A 20,500-nucleotide genomic window follows, 5' to 3' on the forward strand; every position below is an offset into this window, starting at 1 on the left:
CCTATAGCAGAACGTTCCAGCGGTCAATAATGAAAGGGAATGCACTTAAAATAGCGGCATGCCTCTTTTTAGCTTGGAGCTCTTCTGTGCAATGTGGGGGAAGAGCGAGGTAAAGGGGAAAGCTGCCTGTAAGCTCCAGACGCAGACACGAACAAAGCCAGGTGAGGTACAAGCCATCACCTGTGACGCTGTCACACCAGCCCCAAGCTTCGTCCCCATCTGCTCATGGGCAGGAGCTGTGCAAACCCCACTGAAGGTCCCACCCCAGAAACGGCCGTGACGAACCAACAGGAAGTAAGGCGGATACTCAAGTACCCTCCCGGCAAACTCTGCTCAGGCGAACTCACACACACACACACACACACACACACACACACACACGTGACACACTCGTGCACAGAGACCTGGCCCGATGCATGTCCCCACTCTCTCCTGCTGGTTAATCAGTATCCCCTGTACTTCTGTTCCATGATCCTCGGCGAACCACTCACCAGAAATTAAGTGATGTCCACGCTCTTCTGAGGTTTCAATTTTGACTTCAGTTAGAGAGAGTAAGGAAGCCACAAAAGCTTCCATTCCAGCCTTTGTGCTAAAATTTAACTCCTAAACTGTTTCTTTTAATGATGAAAATAACTTTTTTCTTTCCTGTCACAAAATTCAAGTGCTTAAGGAAGGATCAAATTGAAAGTGATCGAGACACTGCGAATTTGTCTTAAATGAACTCATTATAAAAAGTATTTTAAAAACTAGCAGTCACTTCAACGTAGTGTCACAGCAGTTTCATCATCATCCCTTTGTGCATGGGGGAACTAAAGCAATTCAGAAGCAGGAGTACAAGAGTCTCACATGCACGTGCACACACAATTTCTTAGGGAAAGTTCACACACTTATTGACAAGTTAACCTTCTCTGGGTTAATTGAGTGTCATTTGGGCAGGTGCCCTGGGGCTCCCAGGTGAATGTGCTAAAGATATAGGAACAAAAAATGATCCTGTAACTGAATATTACATAGTGGAACTTGGTCACATCAGCAGTTCCGCTCTAGATCACTGAGTGCAGGCAGACGAGGACCATGGGAAAGTGAGCACCGGCCACGGGAAGGGGAGGACCGACTGCGGGAAGCGGAGGACTGACCACAGAAAGGATCAACCACGGGAAGGGGAGGACCACAGGAAGGGAAGGACCGTGGGAAGGTGAGGACCGACCGTGGGAAGGTGAGGACTGATCGCAGAAAGGGGAGGATCATGGGTAGGGGAGGACCACGGGAAAGGGAGGACCATAGGAAGGCAAGGACCGACCCTAGGAAGGGGAGGACTGTGGGAAGGGAAGGACCAATCATGGGAAGGGAAGGACCAACCATGGGAAAGGGAGGATCATGGGAACGGGAGGACCACGGGAAGGCAAGAACCAACCACAGGAAGGGGAGGACCGACCACGGGAAGAGGAGGACTGTATGAAGGGAAGGACTGACTGCGGGAAGGGGAGGACCGACCATGGGAAGGGGAGGATCACGGGAAGGGGAGGACCACAGGAAGGCAAGGACCGACCGTGGGAAGGGAAGGACCCGACTGCGGGAAGGGGAGGACTGACCACGGGAAGGGAAGGACTGACAGCGGGAAGGGGACGACCGACCCCAGGAAGGGGAAGACTGTGGGAAAGGAAGGACTGACCATGGGAAGGGGAGGACCGACCACGGGAAGGGGAAGACCAACCACAGGAAGGGGAGGGCTGTGGAAAGTGGAGGACCATGGAAAAGCAAGGACCAACTGCGGGATGATGAGGACTGTGGGAAGGGGAGGACCACGGAGAAGCAAGGGTGGTGGGAAGGGGAGGATTGTGGGAAATGATGTTTATGTGGGGGGAGAGGGTCTTGCTTTCAGTTTGTAAAAAACGCAACTCCTATAAGTACAGTAAAACGAGGTGATTTGCACACCTCAAGTTAGGGAAAAAAACAGTCCCCCTCATTTTTTAAATAGAAATAGAGACAAGAGAGAGGGTCACTATCTTAAAAGGCTCTCCTGTTATTCCTCCCCCAGCTGGGTCCTCTGTGTGAGGGCAGCACCAGGTGGCAGAGGACAGATACGTGAGGTCTCCATGGGGACAACACAACTCAGCACGGGGGGCAGTCCTCTTACCCACCCGCTCCCAGTGACAGCTCCCAGTGACTCCCAGCCCACGCTGGTACCCCATGGGTCCCTTGGGGCTGGTTTCAGTCTGAGCACAGGGGACCTGAGGTCACAGAGCTTGTCCAAGGACTGGAGGAGAGAGAGCTCAACTCTGACAGGCCGGACTTGCGGGCCTCTCCATCATATGGGCGCAGCGTAAGGCACATTTGACACGCGTTCATGACGTCGGAAGTGACGCAGGGACTGCACGCTAGGTGGGCTGCTCGCTGGTGACTATTCAGGGGACAGTGTCTGAGCTGTGCTTCAAAGAACAGGAACTCCAATAGTGAAGGGAGGGGCAGAACAGGAGTGGCACCAGGCGGCTGGGGAGGGACAGGTGCACGTCTGAGTTCCTCTGCCACCTTCTCAAGACAGGCAGACGGGGCAGGACGAGCAGGGCCACGCCAGCCACAAAGACAGGCTCAGAAAAGCCCAGGACGGAACCTGCGATGACAGGTCTTTGAGGAAAAAAGTGACAGTAAGAGGGCAAGGGCCAGGGTCAGGCAGAAGTCAGGGACTGGGGAGTGCCTCGGGGATGAAGCTCTGGGGACAGAAGAAGAGAAGCCCGTGCATATGTGCTGCCCTCAGCCCCAGCACACGGGTCCTCTGACGTGGGACACAGAACTGAGGACGGAAACATGAAGCACGATTGGGGTGGGGTGACCAAGCCCATGAACAACTGAGGCGCGGTGCAGTTCTGAAGGCGTTCCTGCGGGTGGCCCCGCCGGGGCATGTGGGGCAGCCTGTCAGGCCACTCCGACACTAATCAACACTGCCATGAACTGTAATGACCATAATGCCATAATGCACAGCAACTCCGGGCTCACAAAGCACTGTCAGTTACCTTTCGGGTGACCCGTTAGGGAAAAGAATGTATTCACAGATTAGGACAAACTATCACTTAAGAGGATTATGGACTTGCCAAACTGGAGGACTCAGTAGTTACCAAGAAGTTTCTAGGACTTGGAAGATGGCTCTTTCTAGAACAGACACGGGTCTGATGTTGGAACTTCACCACTCTACTGTCACACTGTACTGGTTCTGATTTTATGTCTCTTTTCCCAAATCACACCTTTTCTCCATATGAGATTTGCCACAATGAAAACAATCAAAGGGGTGGGTCTGAAAATTGTTAGACAGGATGCCCTGAGGTCTTTGTCCTTTTCCAAGAGGACAAATCCTCAGCCCCTGGTCCCAGCCACCCCAATATGCCAGGACACTCGAATGCAAAATGAGGTGACTACTCTTTGTAATCACCTTTGTGATAAGTTGTTTGAATATGCAGTGTGCCCTCTCGTGTCCCAAAGGGCAGCGGTCCTCAGCCAGAGACCTTAGACTGCTGGTTCTTCACGTGTTCTAAGGGCCAGGCCACAGACAGAATTGCGTGAATGTCACTCATATAGAGTCTCTGATGAGCTATTGCTCACCTTTTAAAATTATAACATTATTTTCAAATAATTTTATAGGGAGTGAAGCCTAGAAGTTCCATCTGGACATTTGTATACCCCTTGAGCCAGTTTCTTAATCTCTTCAAAGATAAAGTTTCTGATTTTAACAGTCCAGAGGGGACTTGGACTGCTGTCCTCTTGGGGGACCCCAGTTTCCCAGGAGGGGCTCCTGCCACACTCACCTGCAATTCCCTTTGAACAGCAGGGTCTAAAACGTGGGCTACAGGGGCCAGGCCACCTCTGTGTGTGACATGAGGGTCATATGAAGAGTTTATCAGTCTCAGCACAACTGGTATTTATTTGGTCATGTGTTTTCCCTGTCCCTGGCTCTACCTCCCCGATGCCAGCTATACAACCCCCGAAATTATGCCACTCAGACATGACCAGGGGTCTGCTGGCAGCACAAGCGCCTGCCAGGAACACGTGGTGTGAGTGGGGGCTGGGGAGAGCAGGTACAGGCCCCCTGCACCCCCGTCAGCTTCCACGACCTGGCCCCACCACACTCGCACGTGGCACTCAGTGTCCCAGGAGAACATGCTCAGGACATCTACTAGGTCAGGCCGGGGCCGATTTCCCAGTCTCACTTCCTCTTCCCATGAGCTGTGTGGCACAATGACACCCGTTGGTGGCTGAGCACAGAATAAAACGCAGAGCAGGAGTGGGGGACTGGCCATCGGAGCACGCTCACGGAGCACCGCTAGTGATTTACGACAGAAGACCCCATACTGGGACCCGCTGCCACCAACAGTCATGTCATATAAGCAGTGATTGAACAGACATCTGCATAATTCCCAAACAGAAACGAGCTGACGGGGAAAGTCTAGAGAGAAATGTAAAATTCTCTCCTCCCCTCAAGCATTTTGATGGGCCCTCCTGGTTCAGGCTGTCTTCTCGCTCCCACTGCTCCCCTGCCGTCCCTCAGGGGCTCACAAACAGCCCCCAACACCTTCATTCTCGCTCAGGGCGGCTTAGGAAGTCGCAAAAGAAGGCAACTGGGCTTGTGCTTTACTGTTTCATGGAAACACCTGGACAAAAAATTTCAACTCTTGTAAAGAAATGTGTTGATATTTTATGAGGTACCAAGTGGCACTTCCCTGAAATGGCCGAAGAAAAGAGCCAAGTGCTCCCATGAAACTTAGAAAAAGTGACTCTGGTGGCACCTGGCTGTGGTGACAATTTTCATTTGCATCTCAAACGAAAACTCGGTTGGCCCAGCACAGTCTGTGAACAAACCTGAGTTGGCGGGAGTGTGAGTTAGCCAGTCCCACCACTCCACTCCCGGGGAATGGCTGGCCCCCAAGGGAACATCACAGTGCGTCATACCTGTCGTGTCTCAGGGCTCTCATGTCAACATAGACGGTAGTTGGGTCAGGTCCCGAGGTCCCCTGTAAGCAAGATCACAGTGTAGTTAGGTCACGTATGGGTGGGAGGAGTCTGGGTCTGCTGCCTACTGGCCAGTGAGCATTTCTGTGGTGGAACGTGAAACTGAACAAACCTAAATGCACCAAAACCACACTTCTCCGCTAAACTTCAGTTTGCTAACCTACATTCCTAGAGGAACTCATTGAGGTTACACTAGGCTCTCACACGGCATGGCTGTCAATCTCGTTTATAAAAATAAGAAAGGAAGGAGGCATGCCACATGTCTTGCCACACACAAGAAGGCTGACTCTGCTGAGACCACGCCTGCTGGGCAAAAGCAGGCTGCCATGGGTATGAAGCTTCATGTGATGAGAAATTTTACTGCAGGCATCCCCAAATACCGAGAGCTCAAGATATTAAAAGGGACATATGACAGGCTAAGAAAGAAGAGGTAAAAGATAATTATCTTGTTCCTTTAGCTTTTCCTTGTGTCTGTGTTTTCCTCTAGCTGAGGGAGGTTATTTTTGTCGGAGGTCAGGAAGGTGTGTTTACAGCTCGTCAGTCAGCGGCACTCTGTGGTCTGAGCCATCTGACTTCTCACTGAACTGAGGGGCCCAGAAATCTCATCCTGTACCATGAATCCCTTCAAAGCATATGCTGAGTTGACTTCTGACCAGTGAGCTGTGATTGTCATTAAGGCTACAATACAAACCAAAAATCTACGTACATTTCTTGGGAAGGCAATGCAATACATTGAGTAGAAAACGATGGAACCTCAAACAAAGTGGCCAAAAAAATAACGGAGCCCTTCAGAATTTATTTGAAGAACCACACTAAAGTTCTTTAGGAGGGAATCTTGGACCAAAGGCATGTTTAAATATAAGAAAAAGACACAAATGAAGTCGCCATCATTAAGACATACTGTGCTACTGAGTAATCCTGGGACCGGCACCTGCCCACTGTGACAGAGGAGCACACGGCCGCCACAGCACAACGCAGAGGTGTCCTGTCTGACCTGCGGCTGCGCGGTGCAGCTTTTATGGCTGGCACCGAGTGGAGGAGGAGTTCCATGTTCTGAGTAATGTGAAAGAAACGCAAAACCAGAAGACCTATCGACAAATAAGCAAATCAGAAAACAGGCCACCGAGAGTGGAAAACAAGGTAAGATGGAGAAAGCCCCAAAGAGGCGAAGAAACCGCCAACCCTGTACAATCAGGAAGTGCAGTGCTTGCAGAGATGACGGCACGCGGGGCGTCAGTGCCCTCGACACAGGGTCTGGAAGCCCCAGTTGATCCCTGCACTCAAGTCCCAGCCTGTCCCACCGCTGGGAGCTGACAGGTCAGTGGGGGGGAGAGGGGGGTCCCTATCTGCTCGGCCAGCTTCCACAGCCTGTGGTGCTATAGCAGCAGGAGGTGGGGGCAAGAAGAGAGAACACCAGACCCACAGAAACCAAGAACAGACAACACACAAAAGACGGAGACAAAACAACCCAACAATTAAAAATGGGATGAACAAGAGGAAGGAGGGAGGACAATGCAACAAGCAGGGAACAAAGTAAAAAGAAGATCAAAGACAATGTCAAATATGGAAATCGTTAAAATCAATCACTATACCAATAAAGGCTAAAAAAAATCTTAAAAGATGTCAACATATCCACAGAGCAACAGAAGCGAGCAATAGACGACTGGCCACGGACACACAGACCTGAGAGATTTTTCTAACATGTAAGGTCACTGGGTAGTTTAATTTTATGGTGGCTCCTCTTGAAACGGCTTTTCTTTCCTGAGCGCAGTGGGGAACATGAATTACGAGGGTGAGTGTCCCTCACTGAAACGGTTCCAAGTGTCCTGTTACGGGAAACCTGGAGACTTTCCAGCTAAGCTCAGGGTCCACCCCTCCTCACACAAGATTAGGTACAAAGAGGAGACCAGAGGACGTATGCAGCACGGAGGAAGGGGACGTTGGGCTCCGACACGCTTAGCTCAGCACCCTCACAGCTGCTGGCCCAGAGACACCTCCTTCATTTCCGCCTCGTGCTCCGTGGTTTTCGTACCCACCTCCATCCCTATTCAACTACCTACACTGGCCTGGCGGGAAAGCTCTAGAAAGCAATCTCCCTGATACAATACGTTTTCCCAGGTGACTTACGTGTCTTTCCCACACATTCCCAGACATAGAAGTTGTCCCACGGGCACCTGAACTGTTGCAGTCACTTGTGCACATGGCCTTGCCAAGTCCCTCTCCCTACCCTCACACTACCAGGGGACTCCAGAGGTGACAACAGCAGCAGTAAAACAGAAGTCTTAACTTGACAAAGCCAGACTGAACAACCACTACCAGTTAATGTGGAGGCGAGTCTATAAAAAAACCAGTGGTCCCAGATGTAAGTGATGGTAACTGTGGTCCTTATCTCTGGGACACTGAGGCTGGGTGTGAGATGGAGCAGGACAGGGCTGCGAGGTGTGCCTGTCGGAGGCGCTCTAGACTTTCACTGCATCTCTTCAAGCTGAATGCAATGGTTTGAATGGTTTTCTTCATGATTCCACAAATCCCGAACGTTAATTGGAACAAAAGTCAGTGTTCTCTCCAAATTATTTTAAATTTTAAACTTTGTTATAGGGGCTCCAAGGTAGTATCTGAAAAAACCTGAATGGGAACTCGTTTCCTAACCCCGATGAGTGGGGGGACACAACACAGCATCTGGAATGAAACTGCCCACTGCCTCAATACGGGTCACAGAGGACAATTCTTATGCAGGTGTTTCCAGATTCCAAAACCCAAAGGTTCAAGAATCTGAGATGGCAAGACGTGTTAGAAGTGCATGCTTAACCAAATCCACCCTCTGCCATGGAACACAAGCAATATCTCCTTGAGTAAGATCCTTCATGCACAGAAACGTCCCTGAATTCTTAAAGACCATTAAATAGTTGCAGAAACAACTAGCAGGAAAGTGAAGTTATTCATTCTAACCCAAATTGATCAGAAACGAAGAGGAACTGTTTGAAAGTGCAAATTATATCAACCAGAAGAGAGGATTAACCTTAAGTCCAGTGGTGAAAAAAATGTCTTACGTGTGGACACATAACATGATGGTACTGACACTGTTTTTCTCATTGGTGGAGGAGTAGCGCTTCAAGTAGGGCTAAGCACTTCCCGAACAGTCACCTTTAAAGCTCAGCTGTAGATGTGCAGACGCACAGCACAAGGCACACAAAGCCCAGCACAGACACGATACCGCTTCAGCCGCGTGGCACTTGACTTGCACGCTGTAGTATTAGGATGACCCAGGATCAGCACACACCTCCTTGAGTTTACGCAGGTGTTCTCAGTAGAAACGTGTGAAACAGATACAAGTGACTGACACTGGGCACATGTGCTGTGCTGGGTGTTTGAGGGGTCAGGGAGGTCATGGGGGGCAGTCCCCGCAGGTGTGTGTGATGGGTGCTCACCGTGGGCCCACGCCGGCCGCTGAGTGCCGCGCAGTGTCCCACCTGCAGGGCACTGGGCTGTGTTCTCTGGCCGTCCTAGCAGAGCCACGCAGGAACAGTATTTTGATCGAGGTCTAACTTACACACAGTGAAAGGCACAGATCTCACATGTCTGGCTAGGTGAACTTTGACAAGTGTACACACCATGGGACACCACCCCAAACAGCACATAAAACTGGGTCAACCGACCGCATTCCCCAAGACTCTGACTTTCCGGCTGTTCACACCACGTGAAGGTTAGTCCAACCTGGCCTTGGCTTCATGTAAATGGCGCAGCATTTTGTGCGTTCCTCTGTGTCGGCTGCTGTCACTGAGCACACGACCCTTAGAGTCCATCAAGTGGTTGCTCATCCCTTTAAGTTCTGACAGGTGTCCACTGTATGTGTCATCACCACCTTTGTCCTGCGGCCACTGACCATCTGCCTTACTTCCAATATGGGGCCACCATGAAAAAGCTGCTGTAAAGCTTCTCACACAAATGTCTGTGGACGTAATTTCCCAGCACACTTCCAGACACGCTCGCTGTTCATAGGGCTGAAATGCAGTGAACTTCCTAAGAAGCTGGCATCACTCCCAAACCATCACGGTGACAAACGGAATGAATACGTGACTCTTTTCTAGTAAAAATCACAGCTTCAGCATAGGGCACTGCACGCTGAGCCCTGACTTGTGTCCTGTCCTTGCAGCTGACTCGCAAAGGGCCTTTGGGAATAATACAAAATGAGGACCACTAGCAGGTGTGCGTCCCCCTTGCACAGGCCGAAGCCAGCACGCCACGTAGCTTAAATGCATATTTTCCTGATGAAAGATGACCTGGGAGCCATATCACGCACTTATTAGTCAACACCTTCTTTGCGATGTGCCCACTCAAGCCTTTTGTCCATTTTTTATTAGGTTTTCTATTGTTGATTTGTAGTTTCTACTATATTCCTGATATATTATTACGAATATATTTCCCCAGTCTGTAATTTTCTTATTAATCTTCTTAAATATGTTGATTAAAATTAATTTTAACTTCAGTGAAGTCCAGTGAATCATGTTTTTCTTTTATGGTTAGTACTTCTTGTTAGTCCTAAGAGAACTTTGTATATCCAGAAGTCATGAAGATATTCTCTGATACTTTCTTCTAGAAGCTTTACTCTGGAAGTTTTAGTATAGACTTTTAGGTCTGTGATCCATCCAGGTTTCTTTTTTGTGTATTTTATGAGGAAGGAATTGAGGTTACTTAATTTCATCTTCAGTTGTCCCAAAACTGTTTGTCACAAAACCTTCTCATTCCCTTCAAGAAAAACTGCCACTAATGGCTTGCGTTCGGGGACTGCCGACCCAAACACTTTCGAGAAAGCACATCCGTTTCTGCCGAAGATAAAGGAGAAGCTCAGATGTTTCTGTGCTTGTTTGGTTCAAGGCACAGATGGAAAACATTCTATGACTGACAAGGAATCACATGTGTGCGTGACAAGAGGAGTGTACCCAAACCAGAGCGAACATGTGCCTGGGTAGCGGGCGGCTCCACATCGGCTGAATGGCCCCTCACATCCACTGTCCCCACACGTTCAGATGGCAGAGCCGACACTGTCCGTTCTGTGTGGGGACGCCCGGGCCAAGCGCACTGGAAATGCCAAAGTGTGAAGTATGTGACTGCGCCGTGCTCTCTCCTCATGTCACCAGACTAGCCGTCTTTCTCTTCCACTGTCTGAGCTTCAAGATGTGAGGCTGTGACTGTTACTATTGATTTAATTCACACAGCTATTCAAAATAAAGCTCATCTCTCAGATAAATTAATCATTATTTTGTTATGTAAGATCAAAGTCTCTGTGTAAGGTAGCTGCGAAGCTTTTTCCCAATAAAGCGAAAACTGAGGTCTCCTTTGGACAACGTAAGACCTCACTTTCCCCTCCTTGTGCTGGCAAGGAGGACATTCACTTTTCTGTTTCACTGAAGTGATTTTCTAAGTCTAACAGGACCAAAGTCCTCTCGGCTCACACTCTGAGTGCAGTAATTGTGGCCACAGGCAATGTCTTCTTCAGCAGAGGTTAATAAGCACCTGACAGACTTAAGAATACCAAGGGAAATTTATGTTAGAGCTGATTAAACTGAGAAGTCATTAATTTGATCTTTCTAAGGTCCACCTTGATCATAAACTCAATCAATCAAAATTGTTTTAAATTTAAGTCAAAATTTTTAACAGCTAAGGATTCTGGGAAATGTCATTTCTAAATATACCAAATGGCTTATACTCATATGTTCCCTTCTTCTGCAGAGTCTAAAATACACCAACAAGGCATGTGAAGTTAAAGTCATCCACACTTTTTAGGAGTCCGTTCCTTTGCCATGGTGCCACAACATGGCACTCAAAGGGACAATGGCAAAATACTTAATGTGGCAATTCCTGCCTCAAAATGATAAAGGGGTAAAACAAGTCACCAGTTTCTAAGATGAAAGAACTGAGACAGTAGCTTCGCAGAAATTACTGTCTCAAGTTTTATTTTTCTATTTTTGGAATTGTCTCATTGAAGGTTTTATATTTGCCCATTTGTGTACCTGACAATGACATACTCGTCAGTGCTCATGATTTCGCTTACATTAAAATACCAGGGTTTGGGCCCGCCCCTCCGCTCCCTCCCCAGGCCGCCGCGGCGCGGAGCCAGTGCCGGAAATAGAAGAAAGATCAAAACAACCTAACTACAAATTTAAAAATGGCAATATCTATGTACCTATCAATAATCACTTTAAATGTAAATGGATTAAATGCTCCAATCAAGAGACATAGGGTGGCTGACTGGATAAGACAGCAAGACCCTTGTATATGCTGTATACAAGAGACTCACCTCAGAACAAAAGACACACACAGGCTGAAAGTGAAGGGTTGGAGTAAGATATTTCATGCAAATGGAAACGAGAAAAAAGCTGGAGTTGCAATACTTATTTCTGACAAAATAGACTTTAAAATGAAGAACATACTAAAAGATAAAGATGGGCACTATATAATAATAAAGGGATCGATCCGACAAGAGGACATAACCCTAGTAAACATCTATGCACCCAACATAGGAGCACCTAAATATATAAAACAGGTACTGACTGACATAAAGGCAGAGATCAACAGTAACACTATTATAGTCGGGGACTTCAACACACCTCTGACCACAAGGGACAGGTCTTCCAGACAGAAAATCAATATGGAAACAACAACCTTAAATGATACATTGGACCACTTGGATTTAATCGATATTTTCAGAACATTTCACCCCAATGCTGCAAAATACACCTTTTTCTCAAGCGCACATGGAACATTTTCCAAGATAGATCATATGTTAGGCCACAAAACAAGTCTTGATAAATTTAAGAAAATTGAAATCATACCAATTGTCTTCTCTGATCACAGTGCTATGAAATTAGAAGTGAACTACAGGAAAAAAACTGGAAGACACACCAATTCATGGAGGCTGAATAACTTATTACTAAATAATGAATGGGTCAAGCAGGAGATCAAGGAAGAAATCAAAAGATATCTCGAGATAAATGAAAATGAAAACACGACGACCCAAAATTTATGGGATGCCGCGAAAGCAGTCCTAAGAGGGAAATTCATAGCTTTGCAGGCCTACCTAAAGAAACAAGAAACATCACTAATCAACAGTTTATCTTCACATTTAAGGGATTTGGAAAAAGAACAGCAAAATAAGCCCAAAGGGAACACAAGGAAGGAGATAATAAAGATCAGAGCAGAAATAAATGAAATAGAAACCAGAAAAACAATACAAAAGATCAATGAATCCAAGAGTTGGTTCTTAGAGAAGATAAACAAAATCGACAAACCTTTAGCCAGACTCATTAAAAAAAAGAGAGAGAGGACCCAAATTAATAAAATCAGAACTGAAAGAGGAGAAGTGACAACAGACACTGCAGAAATACAAAGAGTTTTAAGAAGTTACTATGAGCAACTATATGCCAACAAATTTGACAATTTGGAAGAAATGGACAATTTTCTAGAGGCGTACAACCTTCCAAGGCTAACTCAAGAAGAAACAGAAAACCTGAATAGACTGATTACCACCACGGAAATTGAATCAGTAATCAACAGTCTCCCAACAAACAAAAGCCCTGGACCAGATGGCTTTACAGGTGAATTTTACAAAGCGTTCAAAAAAGAATTATCACCAATTCTCCTCAAGCTCTTCCAAAAAATCCAGAAGGAGGGAAGACTCCCAAACACTTTTTACGAAGCCACTATCACCCTGATCCCAAAATCAGACAAAGACACCACAAAAAAGGAAAACTACAGGCCGATATCTTTAATGAACATAGATGCAAAAATCCTCAACAAAATATTAGCAAACAGAATTCAGCAATACATTAAAAAGATCATTCACCACGATCAAGTGGGATTCATCCCTGGTATGCAGGGGTGGTTCAACATCCGCAAATCTATTAATGTGATACACCACATTAACAAAATGAAAAATAAAAATCACATGATCATATCAATAGATGCAGAAAAAGCATTTGATAAAATCCAACAGCCATTTATGATAAAAACCCTTAAGAAAGTGGGAATAGAGGGATCTTATCTCAACATAATAAAGGCCATATATGACAAACCCACAACTAACATCATACTCAATGGGGAAAAGCTAAAACCATTCCCCCTAAGATCAGGAACAAGGCAAGGATGCCCACTATCTCCGCTTCTATTCAACATAGTTCTGGAAGTTCTTGCCACAGCAATCAGACAAGAAAAAGAAATAAAAGGCATCCAGATTGGTAAGGAGGAAGTAAAGTTATCATTGTATGCAGATGATATGATACTATATATAGAGAACCCTAAAGACTCCACCAAGAAGCTATTAGAGCTGATAGATGAATTTAGTAAAGTGGCAGGATACAAAATTAATATTCAGAAATCAGTTGCATTTGTATATACCAATAATAAAACATCAAAAGGAGAAATTAAAAAAACAATCCCATTTACAATCGCTCCAAAGACTATAAAATACCTGGGAATAAATTTAACCAAAGAAGTAAAAGATCTATACTCAGAAAATTATAAGACACTGAAGAAAGGAATGAAGGAAGATATAAATAGATGGAAACACATATCATGTTCATGGATAGGAAGAATTAATATAGTTAAAATGTCCATACTGCCTAAGGCAATATACATATTCAATGCAATTCCTATCAAACTACCAACGACGTTTTTCACAGAAATAGAACATACAATCCTAAAATTTATATGGGACCATAAAAGACCCCGAATAGCAAAGGCAATCTTGAGAAATAAGAACAAAATGGGAGGTATAACAATACCTGACTTCAAATTATACTACAAGGCTACAGTAATCAAAACAGCATGGTACTGGCATAAAAACAGACACATAGATCAATGGAACAGAATAGAGAGTCCAGAAATAAATCCACGCCTATATGGCCATTTAATCTACGACAATGGAAGCAAGAATGTACGATGGAGTAATGACAGTCTATTCAATAAATGGTGCTGGGAAACCTGGACAGACACATGCAAAAAAATGAAGTTGGACCACCTCCTTACACCATATACAAAAATAAATTCAAAATGGCTTAAAGACTTAAATGTAAGGTCTGAAACCATAAAATACCTAGAAGAAAACATAGGAAGAAACTTCTCAGACATTACCCGGAGTAAGATTTTTACTGATATACACCCTCGCTCGAGGGAACTAAGAGAAAAAATAAACATGTGGGATTATATCAAACTAAAAAGTTTTTTTACAGCAAAGGAAACCATCAATAAAACAAGAAGGGATCCTACCGAATGGGAAAAGATATTTGCCAATGATATATCTGATAAGGGATTAATATCACAAATCTATGGAAAACTTACTCAACCCAACTCCAAAAAAACAAACGATCCAATTAAAAAATGGGCAGAGGACTTGAAGAGACATTTTTCTGAAAAGGATGTACAGATGGCAAACAGACATATGAAGAAATGCTCAACCTCACTAACCATCAGAGAAATGCAAATAAAAACCACAATGAGATACCACCTCACCCCAGTCAAAATGGCTATCATCAATAAATCAACAAACAACAAGTGCTGGCGCGGATGTGGAGAAAAGGGAACGCTTGTGCACTGTTGGTGGGATTGCAGATTGGTGCAGCCACTATGGAAAACAGTATGGAGGTATCTCAAAAATCTGAAAATGGAACTACCCTATGATCCAGTAATTCCACTCCTAGGTATCTATCCAGAGAAATCCAAAACTCCAATTCAAAAATCTTTATGCACTCCTATGTTTATTGCAGCACTATACACAATAGCCAAGACATGGAAACAACCAAAATGCCCATCGGTAGATGACTGGATTAAGAAACTGTGGTACATTTATACAATGGAGTATTATGCAGCCATAAAGAAGAAAGAAATCTTACCATTTGCAACAACATGGATGGATCTAGAGAACATTATGTTAAGTGAAATAAGTCAGACAGAGAAAGATAAGTACCATATGATCTCACTTATTTGCAGATTCTAAAGAAAAGAATAAGTGAATGAACTAATCAGAAACAGTTTGGGAGACAATGAGGAAAAACTGAGGGTTGCTAGATGGGCGGGAGGGGTGGGGGGTAGGGGGGAGGGTGAGGGGATTGGAGGGCAGTCGGTGACCACAGGATGGCCATGGGGTTTGAAAATTAATCTGGGGAACGTAATTTGGTGGTTACCAGAGAGTAAGGGGGTTGGGGGGGGGGATGAGGGTGAGGGGGATCAAATGTATGGTGATGGAAGGGGAGCTGACTCTGGGTGGTGAACACACAGTGTGACTTATGGATGATGTGATACAGAATTACACACCTGAAATCTATGTAATTATACTAACAATTGTCACCCCAATAAATTAAAAATAAATTAAAAAAAAAAAAATACCAGGGTTTCACATGAGAGCAGGTGTCACAGAGCAGGCAGCACAGCCCCCGACACTGCTCCCAGAATGTCCCACCACACACCAGACACAGATGTGGCTTTTGAACCACTAGATTTCGGTCATATGGAAACAGCAGGTCTGATTTAAGATGTCAGTGGAAAGGAAACAGCTGAAAACCGAAACCAGGCTACTCTGCACACAGCTGTCAGAGGGACTGCTTCACGCGGGTACTCGGCCACACACAGAACTGGCACTCACAAAGGCCCAGACATCACACTTCTTCAACACCACAGCGCTCTGGGCTGCCCTCCTGAGCAAGAGGAGAGCCAGCTACATACACGCTGCCTGGGGGCACAGGGTCCACCGTGCGTGGTCCTGTTGGTGGTTTTGTCTTTTTTTTTTTCCTCCAAGTCAAGTTGTTGTCCTTTCAATCTTAGTTGTGGAGGGTGCCATTCAGATTCAAGTTGTTGTTGTCCTGTCAGTCTTAGTTGTGGAGGGCACAGCTCAGCTCCAGGTCCAGTTGCCGTTGCTAGTTGCAGCGGGTACAGCCCACCATCCCTTGCGGGAGTCGAAACTGGCAGCCTAGTGGTTGAGAGCCCACTGGCCCAGGTGGGAATCGAACCGGCAGCCTCAGAGTTAGGAGCACGGAGCTCCAACCGTCTGAGCCACCGGGCCGGTCCCGGTTTTGTCTGTCTTGAGGGTAAATGCCTCTTTCTCCAGGGCGACCTGACCTGCAGTCTGAGATGTGGATGCTGCCGACGTTGAGCTCTACTCGGAAGGAGGACTTGGTGATGACAACACCGTAGACTCGCATTTGATGGCGATTCCCACTGTGGCTCCTGAGGACGAGGACGTCACACACACAACGGGGGGATCGAGTGCAGTGTAACAGGGGTTCACGTCCGGAAGGGACTGTGTGACCATGGGAGGCACTGGGTCCCCAACACAACTGTTCCGAGCACAGGGGATGGGGCAGTTATGTACGTGACAACGAAATATGGTAGAAGCATGAAGTGGTGGAAGGGACGAACTCACAAGAACACCCCTGGGGGTCAGAGAGCTGCCTCTGCCCCATGGAGACGGGGGTGGCCCATTTAAGGCCCAGCATGGCGGGACGTGCGAGGCCAGGCAACGTCATTTACTGTCAAAACGTAAAGTGGGGACAGAGCAGCTTGAGGCTGGATTGTGAAAGGTTCGGGATGCCATCAATGAAAACTATTCTTGCAAAGTAAAAACCAACCCCTAACTTAACTATCTAACTTTAAACCTCACGTGTCAGACACGTCTGATTCTCAGCCACAACAACCGTCAGCTTTCCCAAAGATCAGGAGACCCTTGGGGAAGCGGGACTGGGTTCTGCAAACACTCGCGGACACCACAGCTTGTGACCTGCAGGGCTTGGACGCTTGGACACGGCACCCCCTCGTCTGGACAATGGGGTCCCTTAATGGACCAGATGCCTCTGCGATAACAGGACTGCCCTCCTCTAGATGCCTGGAGAAAAACCGGGACCCTGCTGAGTAAGGGTCACAGACAATCAACTGAGAAAATAGCGTCGTCAAAAAACAACGAATCCATGAAAGCAAATGTGCCCTCTGACCTACTTCACACACAGTGGTCACTGTGGTGCTTCCAGGGGAAGACAGTAAAGCGTTCAGGGCTTTAAAGATTCAGGTACAGGGTCTGGGACACCTTGGCTCTCTGTGCTTTTAATGGTGATTCTGGGAAGGTAGAGTTATGGGTGTTGTTATTTACTTATTGCCAAGTATGTACTTTCTGGTTTTGTTTTCTAAAATAAATATTCTTTTATTAAAAAAAAAAAAGAAATTCAGCCTATAAAAAAATTCCAAAACTTTCAGGTTATTTCCCTTGTTGTCTAAACAGTCACAACAATGGAGCTTTAGTCAGAACATTTAACAAGCCTTTCTAGGCATTTATTCTCTGTCAGGCCTGTAGAAATACAGCAGGGAGCAGGACACATGGGCTGTCTGCCCTCAGTACCTGGGCTACATTCGCTCTGTCTGCGTGGTACCATCGTCACAGATTTCAAATTTTTGCAAAAATGAACAGAAAGCGTACATTTCAGTGACTGGTCTCAAAGCTTGCCACCATCACCCAAATTCTGCAGTCCCTCCACTTCACAGGACACCTGGCGGGGACGTCACGTTGAGAGGCCTTCCGGGGCCCCTCCCACAGTTGCCTCCCGTGTGTTCATGCCCCTCTTCCCCCTATCACGCTGCTCACTTTTACTAAGAATGCTTTATTCACTTACTGACAAACTTATGTGCACGTTCACTGTCCATCTCGTGGTTTATGAGGAAACGGTCAGTGACAGCAAGAACTCCGTCATATGTAACCACCGGTGGGGTCACAGATGGGTCACAGTGGGGGGTGGGAGTGGGATGCTTTGTGCACCTGCCGTGTTCGAAGGTGAGGCTGGAGGAAGGGCCCTGGGCAGAGCGCCCCCATGCTTCCGGCCCTGCCACAGCGCTTGCCACGGACTGGGTCTCGTGTCAGCTCAGATAGCGGGGAGCGGCGGGGAGACTCAGAAGCGGGCTAGTGAACGGGGAAAGAAGACAAGCACTTTCAGCCATGGGGCATGCCAGGCTGTCTCAAGAGGGAGGCCTCGCCGCATCTGTGCCACAGAAATGCAGCCAGAGTTATTTCTAAGTTGTCACAGCAGCAAATTCCCAAACCTGCGTCAAGTACTGAGCCTTCCTGCGGAAGTCACTGTCACACAGAGAACAAGCGCTGCTAGAGACGGGATTTCTTGCCATGATGAAACATTTGTATCTAATCTTTGAAAAACGGCTACCTCTGTTACAAAAATTAAAATGTTCAGGACAGGATAACTGCTATGAAAGGTGGTTTACTGACAAATACAGAATAAAAGAAAGGAAGAAAGAAACGGGGCCAGTCACATACTTGATTACAAGGTATCTTCTCAACGTAGCTGAGCGTCAGCCAGGAAGCGGGCTGGGCTGGAGCGTGTGTGCTTCTGTCACCAGAGCCACTCTCCCGCCAGCACTATGGGCGTCAACAACACTCACCTGTAAGCAAATCGCCAGGTTCACGCGGCAGCCGAACGAGGTGCTGACGGCCCGCGGGTGGAGGCCCAGGTCCTTGAACAGCTTCGAGAAGGACTGGGTAAGTGCTATTCGAGGCCGCTCCTCAGCGACCACCACACACGTCCGCACGCGGGACAAGTCCAGTCCTCGTGCCTGGGGACAAGAGCGGTAAGAGGCCTGCTATGCAAGAGCCTGGGTGTGTGACCTCCTCAACCAGACCCGTCACACAGCCTAGTCCACACAGATACCCATCTCCGTGCTCTGTGCTTCCACTGAAACCTTCCAGGATGTCTGTGCAAAAAATCAGCCAGTCAACCACACATTCCTAGGTGACTAGGGTGCTGGGACAAACATATTTTAAATAAGAGCAGAAGCAACCCTGAGAATGAGGGGAAACACAGGGTTAGGGGCAAAATAAAGGCCGGGCTTTGCGGGAGAAAGGAAGCATTCGTACGCATGCCTGTAGCTACGTACACAGGAGCACACACTGGACAGAATGACAAGACCCATATTAATACAGGACGGACAACCAACTTTTAAAAGGCAGCTCTCCTTTTATGCCCCATGAGACTTCAAAGGTCACAGATAACTTTTGTGACCAAGGGCATAGGCTTCTAAGGGACGCACACGTCTAAGTGTACCTCAGTTCTGCCCCAAATTCAGTCAACTGAGCAAAATGGCAAAACACAGAGGAGGAGGAATTCAAGGGAGTAAAACACACTCTCTGTGGTGACAGCCAGCACTCCCTGTGTGCTGAGAATTGCGGTTAAACATGAGGGGAGTAGAAAGTGACGTTGACTCCAATGGTCACAGGCAGACCCACTCGGTCCTTTAAGCACCTGCAAGGTGGCCTTGGCACAGGGACAACTGACAAGGGCTCCTGAACTGAGGAGGGAAGCACAATTCAAGAAATCTTTAACACTGGAATTTAGTGCATAGACAGGATTTGATATCCACACAGTCACACAGGAAACGGTAAAATCTGGGTGACACAGTGCTTTGCACAGGTGTATGTTTGGGAGGCAATGCAGCCAGATGGTTTCGGGTGCTGGACCTGGAGCCAGAGACTCAAAACTGAGCCCCAAAGTTTATGAAATGCAAGAACTTGGAAGAGTGCTAAGTTCTCTGTAATTTAAGTTGCCTCATTTTAAAAAGGAAGACAATGGTTTCTATTTTCAGAGAGCAAAGGTGAAATGAGTCACTTATGATATCACTGTTCCAAATGTACACAATCATTTTGCAACGTAATACGGGTGAACATGAGTAATAGTTATGTTTATTAATTTATTTCCCTGTATAAATATGTAACTTCAGGTAATTATACATTTATTTATGTAACTTAATATCAAAGTTATCTTGCATTTTATTTCCCGGTTCAAGCTTAATACACTAGGTGTGAAATGGGAAACAAATGCATCCCTTTGCCGTCTGTATCACATACACATAAATGTGATCTGTGCACACGGTGCCCACGACACATGTGGATATGATCTGTGCACACGGCTCCCACTTATCTGGGCTGTGATAGTGAAAAGTGCTTGGAATACAAACCACAGCAGGCTGTGTGATTATTCTCTCCTAGTTACTTGGATAAGAATGACTTAATTTACCAGAAAAATATGTCCATCCCAGTGTCCTTGGTTTAAATGAAGGGAGATATTATTGTCAGATCATGATAATTATATATTAGAACACCAAACCACTGTTCACTTAATTGCAAAAATGAATTTCGGTAAGGACCCAGACCTACAAATCAGAGTCTTTAGAGAAAACAAAAGTGAGTGTCTGAATTCAAACGTGTGACTTCAAAACCAGTGTCAGAATGAAATTAACTGTGCTGGAGAACTAATTCAGCAACAAACAGAAAAGCAATGTAGGGCCACTCGTGTCGAGCGAGGGAATGAGACACCGTGCCTGTGTGAGCAGGGGACACACTCCTGCTGTGACCAGGTTCACAGCAAACAACCTGCAAGCTTCAGGTGACAGCGGGGTAGCCCTCAACTATTGTGACGGCTGTTTTCGCTTCAGCAGCCCCTCCTGTGGCCTCGGACACTCGAAG

The 20,500-nt window shown here is 46.6% G+C and overlaps 1 protein-coding gene across 3 annotated transcripts in view; it reads right to left on the minus strand.

Moving 5' to 3' along the window:
* DIP2C (disco interacting protein 2 homolog C) overlaps window positions 1-20,500 on the minus strand; it is a 339,643-nt gene that overhangs the window by 13,678 nt on the left and 305,465 nt on the right. For all 3 annotated transcript variants that reach the window (XM_033102147.1, XM_033102149.1, XM_033102148.1), the window contains 2 exons: window positions 18,424-18,594; window positions 4,936-4,997 (listed from right to left, as the gene is read on the minus strand). In XM_033102147.1, coding sequence (XP_032958038.1) covers window positions 4,936-4,997; window positions 18,424-18,594 — 233 coding nt within the window. The remainder of the gene's footprint in view (window positions 1-4,935; window positions 4,998-18,423; window positions 18,595-20,500) is intronic.

The sequence above is a fragment of the Rhinolophus ferrumequinum genome, unplaced genomic scaffold (genome assembly GCF_004115265.2).
Source record: "Rhinolophus ferrumequinum isolate MPI-CBG mRhiFer1 unplaced genomic scaffold, mRhiFer1_v1.p scaffold_109_arrow_ctg1, whole genome shotgun sequence".
Classification (NCBI taxonomy): domain Eukaryota; kingdom Metazoa; phylum Chordata; class Mammalia; order Chiroptera; family Rhinolophidae; genus Rhinolophus; species Rhinolophus ferrumequinum.